Raw genomic sequence first — 20648 nt, 5'->3', positions numbered from 1 at the left:
TGAAGAGAGAATTTCAGATAATTCTACTTTATAAACATATTTGGGGCAGGGGTCCGGTTACTCAGCTGTAGGCTGATTTTGATAATGTTCTAGAGGTGTTGGCTCTCCCCTAGTGACTATAATCCCCCAGACGTGATTAAAGGCAGGACAACTGTTTAGTCATCTACCAACACTGTTGTAATCATGAAATACAAGACTAAAGACTTCACTGCTAATCCATCAAAATTAACTGCAGCACTGATAAGGTAAGAAAGGACACATCTTTGAAAACTGTCATAGAAACTCGGGTTCGACACAGTTGCATTTTAATTCTAATTGCAGTAGGAATGTTTAAAATTTACAGTGAGCCAATTTGATTAGTACACGTTGCAGGTATTGTGCATGAACGAAATCCAGTAGCAGTTAAATATTTAATTTAGTTCTATAATTTCTATAATAGGTTTTAATCTAAAAATCATTCTTTAGATGCTGTGATAATGTAAGCTTACTTGAAATTGTATTCAGAGGAGCAGTGGCAAAATGACTCATTTTAATGCAGTGCTGAGGAAGTCTCAAATAAGAAACAACTGGACAAACATCTTCGTGTAATGGTATCTAGAAATCTCTCATGGATTCTAACCTGTCTGTCTGCATTGTGCAGATGGATTAACACTCTGATATTTACCCCAGTAATATGTTAAGTGATAAGGTTGATTTTCATGCTAGTCTAGCAAACCAATTCTTTAGAACACATTTATAGCCTAGCTAGGCAGTATACAGTCTTATTCTTAAGCAATTTAGTGATTGCTTTATTGTTTATATTTGAAAAATACACCCTCTAACATTTTGGTTTTTGTTACAGAATTAGCTTTTTTTTTTTTTAATAAAAAGATGATTTTTAGCATCTATTTAAAAACAGTCAGAATCAACTAAATGGAACGTGAGGCTGCAAGAAATGAGCTACTGGCTAGTAAACATCAAATACATTTTGTTTACTGCGCTTTGGCTTGGATGTGTTGAGTTTCTTGTAGGATGGAGTGGTCATCAATTTTCCATTAATGCACAGATGGTAAAAGTGCATGTCTGATAGTAGCAGATTAAGGATTGTAGGAGAGTAAAATCCTGCTTAACACAAAGAAAATTCATGCTGACTTTTATAGGAGAAAGGCTTTATATAGAGTTCTTTTCTAAGCTAAAGATATATTTTCTTTCAATAATCAATATAAACATAAGACAATTTTAAAAAATGGTACAGACCTACCTCTTGTCTGAAAGGATGCTGAAAGAGCTCTGGTCTGCTCTGTTGGGTTTTGTTAATGCAGCCTATGGCACAGCTAAAATGGAGCTTTGCTACCATTGGCCAGAACATAATGCTGCTGACAACTTCCTTTATGCTCATTTGCATCAAACCCACTACCCCAGGAGTAAATCATTCATAAATTTAAATGGTATTGTATAGGATGATAAACCCCCCTCTCCCCACCTTGTATCTTTTTCTTTTACCATGTGAGCTTATTAACATTGAGGTATATTAGTGATACAGTGGTTGTTAATATGCTTTAGCTTTGAGGTGGAAGACAGTGAGTCAGAGCATGACATTTGAAATGTTAATACCTGCAGATTTCTGTTTCTATTCAGTATTATATTTACTTACAATAAACTGTAAATGTGCCACAATCTGGTAGATTAAACAGGTTAATAGGAAACAATATTGCTGCCTTTGACTTAATTCTTGGACAGAACCGTTATATAATGTGTTTTCTTAACCATAAGTTTTCTGTTGTGGAGGTAGAGGTGCTCCCTAATTTTTGTTTTACTGATCTCTTAGGTCTGTAACCATTAAGATTTTTTTCTTTAGTAAATTTCCTTCATCGAGAGTATTTTTTTTAAAAAAAATATTGATACAAAATAAAAGCGGCTTGCTTTTGTTTCTTTGTTTTCCAACTTCTCAATTGAAGTTTCTGGAGAGGGTCTGTTCTGTTATCCCTGGATTTATACTGTGTAAGGTCTATGATATAAATAATAATATATAAAACAGTTATTTGATTAATCGTGTGTGTTACATTTTCTATTACTTCAGCTTCCTCCTTTGGTCCATGTCCTTCTGCTTACTCTTCAGGGAAGTCATAATCTTGAAGTTATGACAAGACTATCTGATTCTGAATTTTTGACTTGGCGTTCATTTTTATGGTGTTATGCTTTTGCTAAACCTTAGCAAAGCTCCTGATTTCAATGTAAGTCTCTACAATAATTAGCAAATGGGTCAAGGAAAGTATATATGAAAAACAAAAAAAGTAAATATATTTTTTTTTCAATCTGGCAATTTTGAATGTTTATTTCACGATCTTTTTAGAAAGTAACTTGCAAATAAAATTAGTACATAACTGGCAGGGTGCCAAATACTTCCTGCCTCTTCAGAAATGCCAAGATGGATTGTGTGGGTGTAGTAGCAGACTGAGTTAATCTACAGTTCCCTTTAAAGAAGCAAGGGCATGCTAAATTTAAACACAGTGAATATAACACATTTTCTCTGTCTGCCACTTATGTGATAACCCACTTTCTGAATCTACTCCCAATTTATTGTGAATGTTTGATCCTTAGCAAAAGTCTCAAATAAATTTCCTAGAATACAATAGTGTATTAGACTAGATCCACAGAATATGTCGTTGCTAGTTGTACTCTGTTGTGGTACCTTAAGTAGGGGGATAAAAAAAAAAAAATCTGACTAAGACTTTCAAAATAACAGTTGATTTTGAATGCCTTAAATTTTGGATACCCAACTGGAAACATTGATTTTCAGTGTCTGGATGCTGAGAACTGGGTTCAGATTGACTTTAGTAAGAAAATAAGTTTCCATTTTCTGCTTTTATAGTGCTTATGGGCAAATGTGTTTTGCAGAGTGTTAATGTGTGCTATGGCTTATAAAAAAGTATCCACCAACAATAGAATTCCCAGTTGGAAACCAAATCTTCAGAAATGGCATTAGAGACACGTAGGCATTGTCTGCGCTCGTAATTTTCCTAATTGCCATTCCTGTGCTTCATTTGTGCAATCATCAGTCAAAGCATTGGTGGAGACAGGGCAACAACATTTTAACAGTGTGTTGTCTAACCCTGTTTGGAGCTCTTAAAGTCCTATTTTTGAGTTTGGGAAGGGCTTTGCTGAGTGAATTAAGGACTGTTATATAGCAGTAGGTTACAGATAGAGCTGAGGTGACTCTCCCTTTCTGAAGTGCCCTGTGTTTAGAGAATCTGAATATGAGTTTATTAATTTGTATTTTGTCAAACAAAGATTGTGTTAAAAATCACTCAAGACTGCTTCAATGCATATACCAGCAACCAACCATAAGAGAGACTGGAAATTTCTATTTAAGTTCTCATATACCTGGTGCAACCTATAAGTTTACCTTTTCTACATTCTCATCCACATCACAGATGATTTTTCCTTCCACGCAAAATGTGCAGCGTTTAACTCCAGCCATGTGAAGTGGTTAGAAATGGTTATTGACTAGTTATTTAAAATATTAAAACGGTGTTGTGTTAACTTGGAGTCTTTATATCAAGATTTAGATGGCTTTCTAAAAGATGTGCTATAGTTCAGTCTGTTAATATTCAGGAATCACTGGGTGAAATTCTCTGTAGATTAGGGTTCTCAGATTATTTTTATAATGAGGCACACGATTTACAATAGAGAGACCCATTCAAAATTGTGAGGACAACCTTTTTTCTTTTTCATCATCACATTTTGCTGCTTCTCTGTGGTAACTGCAGCAACTGTTTACAAAAGTAATAAGGAAGTATTTAATGTATTTTAACTGTCTTTTGGTTAAATTTGGTAGCTGGAAACGAAGAGCCAGTGTCATGTGACCAGCCAGCTCTCTGTGAAAATTGTTCAGTTTGGACCTTCTGCTATAGATATTTTTAATTTCTGTTTTTCTGACTGACATTTGCTCATATGTTAAATGAGACATTCATTTGCATAAGACAAGAAGACTGAATATTTTCAGAAACTAGTGAATATATATATTAATGTACAAGCTTGATGTAATGTTCACAAACTATTGTGCATGCTACAGTAACTACTGAGAGAGATGCTTACCTGTGTGACAAACACTGGTACCTTGGGTCAGCCACATTCATGTGACTATTTGACAGCAAGAGCTAGAGAGATATTCCTTCTCAGACCTTTTGATTGCAAGTACTGTGTGACTAATTTTGTGACAGATAATGTGGCCGATATGGTTAAGAGGAAAGTTTTGCAAGAACTGTCCTATACTTAGATTGTAAGCTCCTTAGGGCAGAGACAGTCCTTTTATTCTGTGTTTATTATGACGTTATTAAGTCCAGCCCACTATACTATGGCAGGACCAAATAAACCTAGACATGGGTTTCCTCAAACCATGGGTCAGGATCCAAACCTGGATTGCCAGAATGTTTCAAAGGGTCACATGGCATCTCCTGCTGGCGGGGCTTGCCTCACTGCTCCAGGCATTGCAACCTCTAGGGTCCCAGCGTCACTCAGGATGGGCCCAGCTGTCATGATGATGGAAATCTGAGTAGCTCTGCAATCCCATGAGCAAGTCACAACTCCACTCACACAAATTTGGTCCAGTTGAGGGGCTGGACTTGATAACGGGGGGCTGAGGTTGCAATGCCCAGAGTAGAGAGCTGAGCCCAGCCAGTCCCACAGTACAAGAACTGCAGGACCCAACCTTCCCTGGGGGCAGCAGCTGACTGACCAAAACCACCCTAGAGCTCCCACCCCCAGACTATTTACTGGTTCGCGACAGGCCATAAACATTTACAGACAGGTCCCAATCCCAGAAAGGTTGAGAACCACTGACTTAGACCATCCCTGACAGGTGTTTGTCCAACTTGTTTTTAAAAACCTCCACTGCCAGGGGATTCCACAATCTCCCTTGGAAGCCTATTCCAGAGGTTAATTACCCCTGTAGTTAGAAAGCTTTTCCTAATATCTAACCTAAATCTCCTTTGCTGCAGATTAAGTCCATTACTGTTTCTCCTACCTTCAATGGACACAGAGAACAATTGATCACCTTCCTCTTTATAGCAGCCCTTATCATATTTGAAGACTGTTATCAGGTTCTCCCTTAGTCATCTTCTCTCAAGACTAAACATGCCTAGTTTTTTAACCTTTCCACATAGGTCAGATTTTCTAAACCTGTATCATTTTTGTTGCTCTCCTCTATATTTTCTCCAGTTTATCCTTTTGTAAAGTGTGGTGCCCAGAATTGGATGCATTACTCTAGTTGAGGCCTCACCCGGGCCAAGTAGAGCGGGACAATTACCTTCCATGTCTGATATGTGACAGTCCTGCTAGTGCACTCAAGAATGATTTCACAACTGCATCACATTGTTGACTCATATTCAAATTGTGTTCCACTATGTCCTCCAGATCCTTTTCAGCCTTACTACCATCTAGCTAGTTATTCCCCATTTTTTCGGTGTGCATTTGATTTTTCCTTCTTACGAGAAGTACTTTGCACTGGTCGTTATTGAGTTTCATCTTGTTGAATTCAGACCAATTCTCCAATTTGTCAGAATAGTGTTGAATTCTAAACCTGTCCTCCAAAGTGCCAGCAACCTCTCTCAGCTCAGTATCATCCACAAATTTTATAAGCATACTCTCCACTCTAGTAGCGGAGTCATTAATCATATTGTCTCTGTGATTAATTTTTTTCATAACAGCCACTTAGCAGCTGCTACATATAAACAGGAAATTGCTCTTATGTTTCATTCTTCATGAACTAAGGTGGAACATTTTTTCAGATTGTTCAGAAGTTTGCTTCACAGTGCCCCAAGGTAATGGAAATGTGAAAAGTATAGACAGTATATGGGCTCTAGATTGTCAGAAGGTAACAAATATTAGTCTGAAGAGGCATGCTGAGGGATTGTTTCATGTATAGAAACCAGTAGCCGTGGCATTTGATTCTGATACAGTTGGTGGACTTGGCTATTGCAATTGATTTTAGGTTGAAGCAGCTCAGACTGGAAGCCACATCGGAATAGAGAAGGGCATTTTAATTGGTACTGTATTGCTCACAATTTTAAATTAAATTTTCTACTCCTGACTCACAATGTCACAGCATATAGGCACCATTCAGTCATGTAGGTGGGTGGGAACCTTGAGCTTGCCTGGAGATGACATTCAGTGAATACAACTATAGTTGTTTAAAAGTTGGTGTCAACAAAAAGTCAAATGTGAGATATTAAGCCTAGGAATTAAAATGTACTCCTTTGGTATTGATTTTTGCTTACCTCCTCTTTAACGCATAAATTTTAACATTTCTGCACTTACAGAATTACATAGAGACCATATTTTCATTCACAAAGAGCCAACTGAAAGTGCCCAGGTCTTGACTTCTGAACTATGTATACTTTTTATTTATGGTGGTTGTACCAAAAAAAGATGCATAATTGAAGCCGGGTTGAGTGCAAAACTAAAAATCTGTTTCTGAGAATATGTTCTTTTGCGTCTTTTGCAGACCACAGCAATGGGTCAATTAACTTGAAAGCCCTTTCAGGAGGCTCTGGCTACAAGTTTGGAGTCCTTGCTAAGATAGTGAATTATATGAAGGTATAGTCATTTTATTTCAAGTATAATTTTTCTGAAATGTTTATACATATTTATCCACTTGTCATCTCAGACACATTTATATAAGCTGACCTTCCATTGTAGCAGTAATATTAAGAACTTTTATCAGACACACAGAACTACTTGTTTAATGCCAAAAATGTCAATATAAAAATTGTCATTGTAAGATTCCCCAATGTTTGTATCCCAGTAACTCCAGCTCAAGTTTGCTCGGTTTAAAAGTAAGAAGATGGTTGAGAGTCTGCTGATGTAAACCAGAGATGAGAATTGATCAACGATTCAGGAACCATTTATCAAAATCTCTTTCAGGGCCAATTTCTTCCATATATTTAGGAATGTCAGCTATCCTTGAATTTATAATTTGACTCATTTCCTGTCATCAGCTTTCATTTTAAGTGCTGTCTTTCATCATAACAGACGTTATAGATTCATTTTCTTACTAGGTTTCCAGAGCAAACTGTTGAAGATTCCAGTTCTTGAATTAATATTTATTAAAATACTGTGCATCGTGACTTTTTTCTTTTAAATTAAAACAGCTAATTCTGGGTGGTGGGGATTGCCATAACATGTTACCAGTCTTAATAAATTGCTTTAGAGTTCATCCTTTCATTAAGTACCTGAAGAGCTCTAATAGATCATATTTATTTTATTAGACGCGGCACCAGCGTGGTGATACACATCCATTAACTCTAGAAGAAATTTTGGATGAAACGCAACACTTAGATATTGGACTCAGGCAGAAACAATGGTTAATGAGTGAGGTAAAGAAAACAAATTTTCAGACTCTAACTAATGACCACTAATAATAAAACTCAACTCATATACATTTGCTTAATGATTAAACTCTGTAATATAACTGTTCTGCTAAAAATGCTGTGTCCTCTTTACTTGTGTTCTTTCTCAAGGATAACCCAGTGCTGTAGTGATACTAGCTCTGAAACTGAAATGATTCTAAAATCGTGAAAGATTGTAGAAGGAGTCATGTGAAGAGCATTTACAAATCTTGGCATAAAGTTCATTAATTCATTACCGATGCAATAAAATGAGCCAATACTTGTCAAAGAATCTTAATGTATATGTTAAATGTAAAACTGCTCCAGCGTTTGAAGATCTTATATTAACCAAAGAAAAACAGTTTGGCTAAAATAATCTCTCTAGATTCACAGTTATTTAAGAGCTTTAGAATTTTCATAATATTTTGGTGAGCTAAGAATGGAGTGGTAGCAGAAGATTTGGGGGTGGGGTGTTAGGAGGTTACTGTTTTGTATATACTTTTCCCTTTTATGGAAATACAGTATTTACCCACGTTGCCTCCTTCCTCCTCCTCATAACACACTGTTTACCTGATGAGAATGAATGTCTTTGTGGTCCTTCAGTATGCTTTTGCAAAGTAAAATTCCATAAAACCCAATGGGTGGAGTCTGGTGTCTTTAAATGTAATCTGCTTTTCTTCTGCTGCTTCATTTATGAGTGAAACATTACTTACATTTTTGTTTAATACCAACTAACATAGACATATAGCAAGAAAACAATCAGTGTATGTAGTAGTTACATTAAAAAGACAAGATATAGTAAAGGTAGTGTGGCTGTAACAAAAGTATCTTGCAACATTGCACTGGCACTAATACCCCTGCTAAATCCCAGATATGTGCACCTGTAGGGTAAAATCCTGGCCCCAATTAAGTCAATGGCAGCTTTGTCGAGGACTTCACCATTAGAGCATTATCACATAGATGCTAAACTAAGAAGAAAACACTTTGTTAAATTATTATTGCATTTGTAAGTGATGATAAAGTGTGAACAAAGGCTCAACAGCATGGTAGTCTAGTAGGCTATTAACGGGCACATTATGGCAGTTCACTTTAAAGCTTTGGTGGCTTATGTAATCTCTTGAGAATTTGGTAGGCTACCAAAGTTAGTTAACTTTTTTATGATGACTGTGTGTTCTCCCTCCTTTCTTCTTTCTGTGTCTCTTCTCTTTCTCCTTTCAGGGTCAGGCTGGCAGCTGCAGAAGAAACTAAGTAGGGTTGCTCTCTCTTTTAGAAGAACTTCCATTGTGGTACTGGCTGTGAAACAGGAACGTATCTTTATCATTTCAATTGTCCATGAAATCCTGTTCAGTTTCACTCTGAATTTGCCATCATGGGTAAAGTTCTTCTGTGCAGGAGGTCTGCTCTTCTCAATTTCTTCTGCATCTGCTGGTGCCGGTTGACACCAGGGGAAGACTGACTACAGATTTGTTCATCCCAGGGTAATGTCTTTCACATTTGTAACCTCAATATGAGATCAGTGCGATACGTTGGGTAAATAGTTTGTTTGCATTTTTTATGTCCAGAAGAATTCATATTTTTGTATCCCCTGGTATTTTTATTTCTCTAATCTCCTTCCAAAAAGGAGCTGTGCAGCTTTTTCTAAAACAGCTGCCACAAGTGTCTTTATGGATCTCCCAGCCTAAGGTGCATTGTATAAATAGTGCTTAACCCTCCTCTGTAAAGTAAAAAGTACCATCATGATGAATTCTGCCTGTATTGGATCTGAGATCCTGAATCCCAAGTCCACTTCCTAATCGAGCCTGTTAATTGTCAGCTACAATATGTTGCTGGTGTGCCGTCATTGACAGATGACAAGTTTGTTTAATCAAATATACATATACATTCATGTTTTTTCTTAAGTTTAAAACTTATATCCCTATTACAGGCTCTAATCAGCAATCCCAAAATAGAAGTTATAGATGGGAAATATGCTTTCAAACCTAAGTACAATTTGAAAGATAAAAAGGCTCTGCTCAGGCTCTTGGACAAGCATGACCAGCGGGGACTGGGAGGAATCCTTCTGGAAGACATTGAGGAAGGACTGCCCAATGCACAGAAAGCCATAAAGGTAAGTAACACTTGAGACTCACAGTTCAGTCTATTTGCCTTATCAAAGAGTAGGCTGGGGGTGACTTGTTCACAATGTATAAATACTGACATGGGGAACAGAAAGGTGGTAATAGAGGTCTCTTCAATCTAGCAGCCAAGGATATACCAAGACCTATTGGCTGGAAGTTGAATCTAGACACATTTAGACTAGAAATAAGGGGCAAACGTTTAGGAGCATGAGTAATTAACCTTTGGAACAATTTACAAAGATTTGTTGTTCTCCATCACTGGAAATTTCAAGATACTGCAGTGACTTATCTCTGTTCTCAGATAAACTGTCATAGCAGTAACTGCTTCACTTTCACAAAAGCAGACTTGGCTCAGTGAAGTGCAAAGCCTGTGTTAATCATTGCAAAAATAAAAAGTGTATTAAAGTACTAAGTTACAGAAAAGTAAACTTGAGTATTACGAAGGCACTTATGCGTTAAATTTAAATATTTAAAAATCCCTTCTCCCTTCACTCATAGGAGAAACATTGAATCTTGAACTCAGGAAATTGTAGATAAATGATTTATCATTTGCTTAAATATTGATATGTGATCTTAATCTTTTTTTGAAAAAAATAAGGATTCTTGAAGATCTTTTTTAAGAACTAGCAGCCTCAGGAAGAATCCTGGACTATGGTAGTGTTGCTCATGATTCATAATTCTAAATTATTATGTATTTGTTTAGAAAACATAATAAAAGAATGTAAAAAAAAAAAAAGTATCAAATCAAGATGGTAAATTAATGGAGAAATGATGCCACAGCCTTGCCTGTCTATTGTAGGGTTGCCAACTCTCCAGAATGGGCCTTGAGTCTCCCAGAATCAGCATCCATCTCCCAGTGACTATTGAAAGCAATCCAGGAGATTTTAATAGGATATTTTAAGAAAATGACATTGTTATGTTGGGGGGGAAATCTCCTGGAATAGCTTCAGTCAGAGTTGGCACCCCTAGTATTGCCATGTAGCCTGATCCTGGTCAATAGGAATTGAGTACTCAATTCAGATCAGCTTTTTTAAGGCTCAGGCCCCTGATTAGTTACTAAGGCCTTGTCTACAAACAAACTTGCACCCATTTACCTTAGTGTGTTTTTAAATTGGTTCAGCTGAACCAGTGCAAATTTGTGTGTAGACACTCCTATTTTAGTTTAATAGTGGTTTATTTTCATTTAGCTTAATCTGGTTCCTTAATCCAGTATTATGCATTGTTCTCTATTAACTGGTCCATAGAAGGTAACAGCTTGATGCCAGCTATTGTAGTTAATCCTTTAGTTCTAGTGCTAGAAGTCAATGCTGAAGTAAACAGAATAGAATTTTTTTCCTTTTAAAAACATACATAGGAAATGTAAATACAAAACCTTATGTTAAAGAAATGTTTAGGCTGCAAAACTCAAAATGCCAAAATGAAGGTGGCCTGTGCAACCTCACTGCTTCCCGTGTGCATATGGATTATGAGAGAGTCTTTAATTACATGATTGTGTACTGTTTTTTCCCCAGGACCTTCCTTCATTTTTTGCAAAGGATAGGCCTGATCTAAGCATGAATCAGGGTTTTGTAGTGGATAAGCAGTTGTTCATATGACCCCTACCTTGTTTGTGGATAGAAGTTGGAAGAGGTGTAGTGACTAAGGCAGGGGGTTGCAGGAAGAGAAAGGATAGGGAATGTCCGCCTGGAGAACTGGACTCATCCCTGACTCTGCCACAGAATTCCTGTGGCCTAGTGGGCAAATCACTTACACCAAACACTTCACACATGACCACTAATTGTGTGTTCATAATTTTCTGGGTGTCTTGCTTGAGACACCTGGGTCCTTATTTTCTGAAGTGCTGAGCACTCTCAACAGATGGCAGCTGAAATCAGTGGGAACTCTGGATATTCGGCACCTCTGGCATCAGAGCAGTGTGGTCTGGAGGAGTGACCATAATACTGGGAGTCAAGAGATTTTTGCCACTGATTCACTGTGTGGCCTTAGGCAAATCGCCTCTCTGTTTCAGTTTCCTTGTGTATAAAATGAGATAGTGCTGCTTTACCTCCTACCACCTAAGAGTGCTGTGATGACTGATTAGTTAATGTCTGAACGTGCTTAAGCAGAGAAATAGAAAATTACCTCCTATCCAAAAGTCCTCCATTTTACTAAGTTCCTCCTGCAACATTTTCTAGTGCTCTCTGGGAAGTGGAGAACCAAGCTGAACTCCACTCCCCGTCTCCCTGTCTTTCAAATTGTTAAACGTTGTCAACTGAAGAATTTAAATCAGTGAACAATTCAAAATAAAATTCAGATCCTTTAAAACTACATATTGATATGTCATCTCATTAATTACATATAAATACTGCCTGTATTCTAAAGATCAAGTCTTTTGAGGGGTCTGTTCAGTCTTTCAGAGCGAATCTCACTTCTGAACAGTTTCCTGCAGGGCCTCACTTCTGACAAAGTGCTTGCCGGCTCAGGAGTGCCTTTGTTACATCAAAACATGCTGAAGATGAAAGCCCTTGTGTCACAGCTACTGTTTGTTGAAGAAATTTTTCCCTTCTTCAGTTTCCCACGGAAATAGCCACAAACATCCTGTGTAGTGTAGAATCTGATTAAATTATTGCAGGCTGTGTCCTTGGAGTGCTTATATTATTATTATTATTATTATTATTTATTATTATTATTTGAATTGCACTCACTGCTGTTCTAGTGTCAATTTTAAATGAAAGATTTTACCCATCCAGATTAATCCTAAGTGTTATCTGTTCTACTGAGGATCTTTCCCTCACCAGTGTGAACTATTATTAACTGACTGTTCTCTTCTCTTCTCTTGCTTTCACTATTCTTAGTGACTTGCATAATATTGCAAAATGTCCAGTTTTGTGGCATCCCTTACACACTGCATCCTTTAATGGACTTTTTTCCAGCTGTGAATTGGTGTGTTACCACATCTTTCACAACTTTTCTGTGGTTTGCTATTTATAAACGTTCTTTGGTCTCCTACTCTCTAGTTGTGAACTGTTTTTACATTGTGCGCTTAATCCCATTGCTCCTTTCAATTTGTTCAGCTCATCTTCACTTTGTCAGAGTTGTCAGACATGGTGTCCATTTTGCTGCTACCATCCAAGTCTCATTGCTGCTTCCCTATAGTTTCTTGCATTCTCACTTCGTTACAGCTTTCACTATTGCGAGATCGGGTAGTATACGGCAATACTCCAAAAAGAACCTTTTTTAAAAAAAAAAATTAAGGTACTTATCCAGCTGTGACATTACCCAGGGTACAGTCTGGACTGTTGAACAGCTGAGTCCCCTCAATTCTTGAACCTGGAGTGCCTCTTAAACTGCTTCTCTGTGAGAGCAACATTCCTGGTCTGCCTACACAGCCTCCAGTATGTAAATCACTCCCAGCCACCCATGAATTACATTATGGACAACAGCAGCAAACTCCCAGACTTCCCCCCAGAAAGGTGTCTCTTGTTCTGCCACGCACCCTCATGGACAATATCAGCTCATGTAAAGTCTGTCATTTCATTAATAGAAAATGATGTGCACTACTCTGATCTCAGATGGAGTTTTCCAAACCCACACTGGTTTAGATAAAACAATACAACAAGTCTGTTAATTACAGAAAGATAGATTTTAAGTGATTACAAGTAATGAGGCATAAAAGTCAGAATTGGTCACAAGAAAATAAAAGATAAAACACAATATATAATTTAACAAGCTAAATAAATTCAAAGCAAAGGTTTCTTTCACCACATGCTTTAGCAGTCTTACTGGCTGGATTTCTTTCATCCAGGACCCCTCCCCCAGTTCAGAGTTCCTTTCCTTGCCCTTCAGGTGTTGTTGATGCCAGGGGCAGAGAGAAGAGGAGGGGTATTTTGGGGCATCTGTTCCCCTTTTCTTATTTTTCTCTTTTTCTTTGAAAATCCTCTCCAGCTGAGGTTCAGGAAACAGAAGGTCTGTGGGGGAGAGAACCTCGAGCTCTTTCTTTGCCAAAATGTATGTTTCTTTCTTGCACCCTTTTTCCTGCCAAAGACTGTCCACTTAACCAGGTGATAATCCATTTGATTTTGTTGACACCTGGCTGAGGCATCGGTTTGCCTTTTGTCTCTGGGGAACTGGTTTATGGCTGCATTTCTAAACTTGGAACATGTCTCAGTAGTGTTATACAGTAGAATCTTAAAACTTTATGTACAATGTTTCCACACATATTTTCCAGGACAGGAATTATCAGCAAATTTTGAGCTTTCAAGTGATACCTCACAAGGCATACTTCATTCAAAATCCATCATAATCTTGTAAAAAGGGTGAACATGGGGATACAGACTGTCACACCTATACACGCCCACATCCATATATCATTTGAAAGCTTATGTTATGTACATGTAGATGAGCTATGATGTGGACCTGGAAAGTGGTGCAGTAAGTCTGTAGGCGAGGTGAAATAATGATACCCAAAATGAGCCAATATCATTTTTCATAGTTCCAGAAACACTGCAACGGGACTATGAATTTTCACTGTTTAAGCTAATTTCAACACCTTAATATTAGAGACTCAGAGTGCGTGGGGGAGTATCTTTTATTGGATCAACTTCTGCTGGTGAGAGAGACAAGCTTTTGAGCTTACACAGAGCTCTTCTTTTGTGTGACTTGAAAGCTTCTCTCTCTCATCAGCTGAAGTTAGTTCAATAAAAGATATTACCTCACCCACTTTCTCTCTCTAATATCCTGGGACTGACATGCTACAGCTACACTGCACACAACACCTTAATATAGTGTTTATTGGTCAAAGCTACCAAATGACAAAGTATTAAAAACATTTTATTGGTTTTGTTCGTGCAAGTATTTTTTTTAGAAATGATGAAGCTATTTAGCGTGTGGGAAAAATGGCAAATATCAGCATTTTGCAGTATACTAACATGAAATGTTTTCACGTCACGTATTCTTAAATGTCAAAGTGTTTCACAAGTGATTATAATAGTTTTCTATATTTTCAATTGAAATTTGCTGATCAGATGAGTCTCACTGAAGGTTGTGAACCAGCAGCAGTGGATTGCATGCCCATAGTTTGTACTACATAATGGGTCGATATAAATGTACATGAATTCCTAATGTAATGCTTCTCCATTCATAAGTTTGTATACATACAATGTAGTATCTCGTCTGCCTCGTGGAAGGTTTTATTTTGTAATTGCCTATGCATGCAGTACTAGCCTTTTGAAATGTTCTAAAAACTAGATTTTTAATTCAGTGACACTTATGCACGGGTCAGTATTAGTATTAGAGATGACAGTACACAACTTCATATTATGAATATGCAAAAGTTATGAGAGAAAAGTGGCCTAGTAAAAAATAGTGAAGACAAAGACAACAAACAAATTTTACCTCTGCACTGAAGACAGGTGAAGAGCATGGTACAGCTCTTATCAACCATGTCATCAGCAATGTGACAAAACCCATTTGACCCTGAATCGGATCCAGAAGTGCTTATCAACGTATCTACTGGACTGCTTGGAACATCAGATGTTCAGGAGTCTACTGAAAATAGCAGATGTTGGTGAAAAACAAATGGAGAGATTTGCCAGAGATATTCTTGATTCTGATGGTTCAGGTAGCTTCTTCAGCCTTGTCAAGAAATTGGCATCAAAACATTTGTTGACATGGCCAAGAAGACCAAAATTATGTCTGGCAATGGAGGGACAATCACAGCAGCTATCAGTCCAGAAATTGTGTTCCGTGGAACCCTGTACTTAGTAACATGCAGAGATGATGTTTCAGTGGTAACTGTTCTTAGTCACCCAGCTGAACCTGTGCCTAGGTCCTTCTTGCATGTTGATGGAACAATGAGAGGAACAGGCAGAGCTGAATCATCTTGAAATTCAAGTTGAAAAAATCCGTGAGCTAAGAGCATGCAACAAAGAAAGCACAGTATGCCTCAGAGATGCCATGACTGTTAAACAATTGATGACTGGAGACAAATTTCACGTGTGATGAGTTGTCTGCTGAGTACTTGAGGCAGATCCTGAAAAGATTTGATAAAGCTAATTCCGTAATCAAAGTCTTTCACAGACATGACAAGAGTACACTGTGAAAACTGCAGAAAACCATATCAGACGTGGTGGTAATGCTGTGGAATGTTGCTAATGCTGCCATGTTGTTCATGTTGCTAGTGTTACTGTCCATGGAGCTCCGATGTCAGCTGCACTAGCAAACAGTGCAGCAGTTTGTTTCAGCAGACCTCCATGTTTCTTCACAAGAAAGGGCACAGGCTCGGTTCGGTGACAGTGGTACAGCAGTTTGTTTCAGCAGACCTCCATGTTCTTCACAAGAAAGGGCACAGGCTCGGTTCGGTGACAGTGGTGCAGCAGTTTGTTTCAGCAGACCTCCATGTTCTTCACAAGAAAGGGCACAGGCTCGGTGCGGTGACAGTGGTATTAGTTCAATCAGGACTCCAGGGTTCTGTCCACTAGACCAGCACAAAGATGCCCCTCCTATGACTTCTCCTTTTATACACTGGCCCGAACAAGTTACGTATTACATGCCATATACTTTTCATTATTATCCTGTACCTTGTACCTGCTAGTTGGAACAAAACCTCCACTTCCATTATCCTGTCAGTCCCTCCTTATCTTACAGGGAATCTGTGTGCCCCTGTACCTTCTCCCAGGAATGTGTTTACACAATTGCTTGCAAACTCTGGGTGTTCCTGTACCATCCTCTTAAGTCAGGAATGTGCTTACTTGGTGTTAACTAATACCTGGTGCGTTGCTGTTTTGCCAAGGCCAGGCCGGTTCTGGTTCACAGTCTTTGGTTCATATTGTTAGTTATACCTGTGGCTCCAGCAAGGCCTACAGCATGTTCTGAGGTTGGAAGCAAAAAATACCAGATGTTTGGTGGACGCCTTGAACCTCCATGGAAAAAAATTCTAAACGTGGCATCCAACAAGCAGTCACTTGTAAATTTCCTGTTTGAAGATATGGTTCAAAATGCACCTGAGAGTGTGGGAGCACTTCCAGTGCACATTTGTTCTTGCTGGAGGCTTTTCCAGTGGTGAAGTAGCAAAGTCCATCACCGCTAGAGGTGTTGAAGAACCTTTGTACAGTATAGCACTCAAGAAGCTGCAGACACAAGGATGTTTCTGCATGCTGTATGTGCCAGGTAACTTCTTTTGGGTCTCTTGGTTTCAGACAAACCTGCATCTTGGAAGGGATTAGACTAGGTGACCCTTGCAGTCCCTTCTAACCCTATGGTTCTATGATTCTGTACACCATAGTAATTAGATCAGCTGATGCAGATGTTTTAGTCCTTGTTGTTAACTACTTTCTAAAAATAGAACACATAGATAACATGGATTGAAACAAGTGCCATTATCGCATAGCTGACAAGTGTTATTTTATACCTGTGCGTGCAATTTGTGATACACTCATGGTTCCTTCAACACACTTCCTGATGTATGTATGTTAACAGAATGTAACTTTGTGTCATTCCTATGTGGAGGGAGAAATCTGTTGTTGCCAAAGCAGAGGGATCTTACCACTTCAGAAATCTTGCCAAATTGGCAGAGAGTGATTGACAAGCCACAATCTCTGCATCAAGGAAGTTGGTAGCCGTGTTGTATGACCAGAGCTAGAAAGAAAAAGAGACTCGCAGAGACCTGAATTGCTTGCACCTCGATTCTAGCCATCAAAAAGGACAGGTCAGTGGCCAGGCTCCCAGCACGTGAGGACAGTTTGAAGGGCCAGTCAAAAGAGCAAACAAAGATTTGAATGTCTTTGCACATAGGTAAACTAGACATTGGATCACCATCGCAACATGAACGGAAAAATATGGAGGAGGATCTACTTCCTGTATTCTTCAAGGGCCCAGTGGCCTCTGAGATTCTTACAAGACCTTATTTGTGCCTCTTTCAGTATGGATTGCTGCACTATCGCTGTCAGTAGTTAAAACAATTTTCCCTTCACAGTAGTCTATGAGCTGAACCATAAAAAAATAGGATACCGTTTGCATGGGCAAAATCTCTTCCTGCATTTTGAATAGTTCTGTGTCAACAGATGATAAAAAGTTATGGTGGGTCTTCCTGCAGAGTAGCTTAGTAGTACAGTAGAATCTCAGAGTTACAAACACCAGAGTTACAAACTGATCAGTCAGCCACACACTTCATTTGAAACAGGAAGCATGCAACCAGGCAGCAGCAGAGACCCCCTCAAAAAGCATTGTGTTAAACGTAAACTACTAAAAAAAAAAGGGGGGGGGGTTAAAAAAATTAAAAAATTATTTTTTTGACAAAATAAGGAAACTATTTCTGTGCTTGTTTCGTTGAAATTAAGATGATTAAAAGCAGCATTTTTCTTCTGCGTAGTAAAGCTTCAAAGCTGCATTAAGTCAATGTTCTGTTGTAAACTTTTAAAGGACCAACCAAAACATCTTGTAGACATTTCAGAGTTACAAACATGCCCATGGTGTTTGTAACTCTGGGGTTCTGCGATAGAATTAAGCCTGAGTTTTTTTGCTAGCAGTCAATTTTTGAAAAAATTCTTAATATGAAGATTTTTTTTATATAATGACTTGAATAAAACATAATTAAAGTGACTTTCATTTAACACATTGTTCATTAGTAAGCAGAAAGGAGCATTTTGATATCAGGACATCTATTTCAAATCTAAATCTACAGAATAATATATAATTAAACCATCCCAGTCATTTAAATACTACATACTATAATAGAAATGGCTTTTCCAGGTTTTTTGAAGCTTTTTCAATGCTACTAATTTTGTATGTTCTTCCATAACTACATTGACGAGTGACATATCAAGTCTACAATAATATAAAATGGATAAATCACTAATAATTCAGTTTTCAGCATTTGACCAGAATGTCTGAGATACCCTGGCACCCCAGTATTCACCATTACTATGTAATTATGTTGTGTTTTGTTCAAAGTCGGCCTTGTGAGGTATCATTCTAAAAGTCTTGATCTGCTAGACATTAATATCTCATTGGATTGTACGTGCTATCGTTGTCTGTAAACTTGTGAAGTTTGGCTATGTATCCGTTATTGAAACATGTTATGAGGTTGAAAATACCCAGAAGCAGCCTGCCAGGTACGACAGTAAACAGGCTAAACAATGTTAATGGCTCATTGAGGACATGCACACAAGCATAAGGATTACCCCAGAAACTGTGTACAACAGAAAACTTTGAGAGGTAGCACTACACAGTGGGAACTGTTTGATCCAAGTCACAGCAAAAGAGTTTTCCAGCAAGTGGGAAGAAGATAAAAAAGGGGGACAATGACATCATGATGGTACCTCACTCTCCCTACAACAACACACCTGGAAACACCTGAGGGGCAAGGACTGAACTGTGGGAAGTGATGGTCCCAAGCTGGAGGGATTTTTAGCCTTTGTATGAAAACCTGGGAAAGCCAAAGCATCTTGTGCCTTAAGAATCTGCCAGCCTGTTTATCACTCAGGGTGAGAATTTGCTAATTCATATCCTACCTATCCAGTATGTTAAGCTCAGTTTACTTTTTTATTTATTTACAAAGGTAATCGGCTTTAATCTGTTTGCTGTCACTTACAATCACTTAAAATCTGTCTTTTTGTAGTTAATAAATTTGCTTGTGTTTTGTCTAAATACAATGTGTGGAAATTATAACTTGGGGCAGAAAGTTGTCGCATATCTCTCTCTGGATTGAGAGAGGGGTGAGTTTTTTGTGACCTTTCGCTGTACAGTTCCCTGTGCAGCAGAAGACGGTATAATTTTGGGTTTACACTCCAGAGCGGGGGTACATGACTTAGCAACTAGGGGTGTCTTAGTTGAGCCTTCCCGTGCAGAGCTGATCTCAGCATCTGTGTGAAGCTCAGCTGGGTGTGTCCCTACCTGTGTGTATGCTGGTGAAAGAGCAGGCTTGGAGAGCTCGGCAGCTTATCACAGCACCACAGTGTGAGAGGGAGCCCAGGCTGGTGGGTCAGATGGACTCAGTGGTACCCCAGTTCCAAGTGGCACCCTGGGGGGAACCCGTCACAATGTCATTTCCACTTATATCGTCATCATCGTCCTTTGAACTGTCCTCCGCGTTGGCATATCCTCCTCACCCTCATTCATGGTCTCACATGTTTGCATCCTATATACCAGTGAGCATTTGACTGGTTGAAGAGCAATGAGGATATGGGAAAATATTGTTGAGCTTCCCTGTATGGCTTCTTTGAATGTGGCAAAAATCCATCCTGGCAAATGCTCTCAAAATCCCATTCTTCTCATGGCTATAATTAAATGGAACCATTTGATTCAATCAGAGAACTTTTGTAGTGTCAGATAAGGAATTTGGAATTGTACCAAGTGAAACACACTAAGGTAATGAAAAAATCAGTGCTTTGGGGATGCTTAATAAAATCCATGAAGTCATGTATTGTTAGTTTGGGCATAAGCCATTTTTGTCTGGCCGAGAATAGATTAGTGAATAAATTTGCATTAGCATTTGAAGTGCATTAGGATGGTAGTTGTCAAATTCATCCAAGAGGCAACAATCTTTGGAGCAGAGGGCAAGGATGTAATTTATACACCCTGGCCGAGAGAGAGACAATGTGGTATTTTCCACTGTATGGAAGAGGAGTAATGGCTCTACCTGGCCTGCCTCCTTGCTGCCAGCCACAATTTTCCAAAGTGATGCACAAATCCAAAGCTGTCTCACCTTGGGATTAGTTTGGGGAAGGTCACTCTGTTGAGATGGGGAATGGTTTGAAGGTCACCATCCCTTGCAGAACCATGGGTGAAAAGTTGCGATATTCTTTCCTTCTCAGGACTGAATCTTTTAAAAGTTCCTACGTTTGTTTTTAATTTCTGGGAAAGAGATAGTTACATTGTCGTATACAGTTTCTTAGTACTTTATCTGATGTATTGTTTTTATCAAAATAGACAACCCATGTAAGCACACCAAGCTTGTACTCAGTTCTGCTCTGTAATTGAGTTCTGTTAGAGTTTTAATATCAGCCATAAGACACGAATCTGCTTAATCTTAAGTTCTAGATCTTATAGAGACCATATAAAATCATGTTGGTATCTCAGTCTCCTTTTTCTGCCAGGCACCCATGATGCTCGGCTTACTCCTGAGGAATGTACTCATCATTCAGTATCCTGGCACATTTTGATAGAGTGGTACAGAAACATATTTTGA

The 20648-nt window shown here is 38.5% G+C and overlaps 1 protein-coding gene across 2 annotated transcripts in view; it reads left to right on the top strand.

Moving 5' to 3' along the window:
* The window catches only part of GTF2E2 (general transcription factor IIE subunit 2), a 51651-nt gene that overhangs the window by 18400 nt on the left and 12603 nt on the right, over positions 1-20648 (top strand). For both annotated transcript variants that reach the window (XM_032769469.2, XM_032769468.2), the window contains exons 3-5: positions 6485-6576; positions 7248-7355; positions 9292-9474. In XM_032769469.2, coding sequence (XP_032625360.1) covers positions 6485-6576; positions 7248-7355; positions 9292-9474 — 383 coding nt within the window. The remainder of the gene's footprint in view (positions 1-6484; positions 6577-7247; positions 7356-9291; positions 9475-20648) is intronic.

Source organism: Chelonoidis abingdonii, chromosome 5, assembly GCF_003597395.2.
Source record: "Chelonoidis abingdonii isolate Lonesome George chromosome 5, CheloAbing_2.0, whole genome shotgun sequence".
In the NCBI taxonomy this organism is placed as follows: Eukaryota; Metazoa; Chordata; order Testudines; family Testudinidae; genus Chelonoidis; species Chelonoidis abingdonii.
The sequence above is the reverse complement of the archived record's forward strand: the minus strand, read 5'-3'. Positions and strand labels throughout refer to the sequence as shown.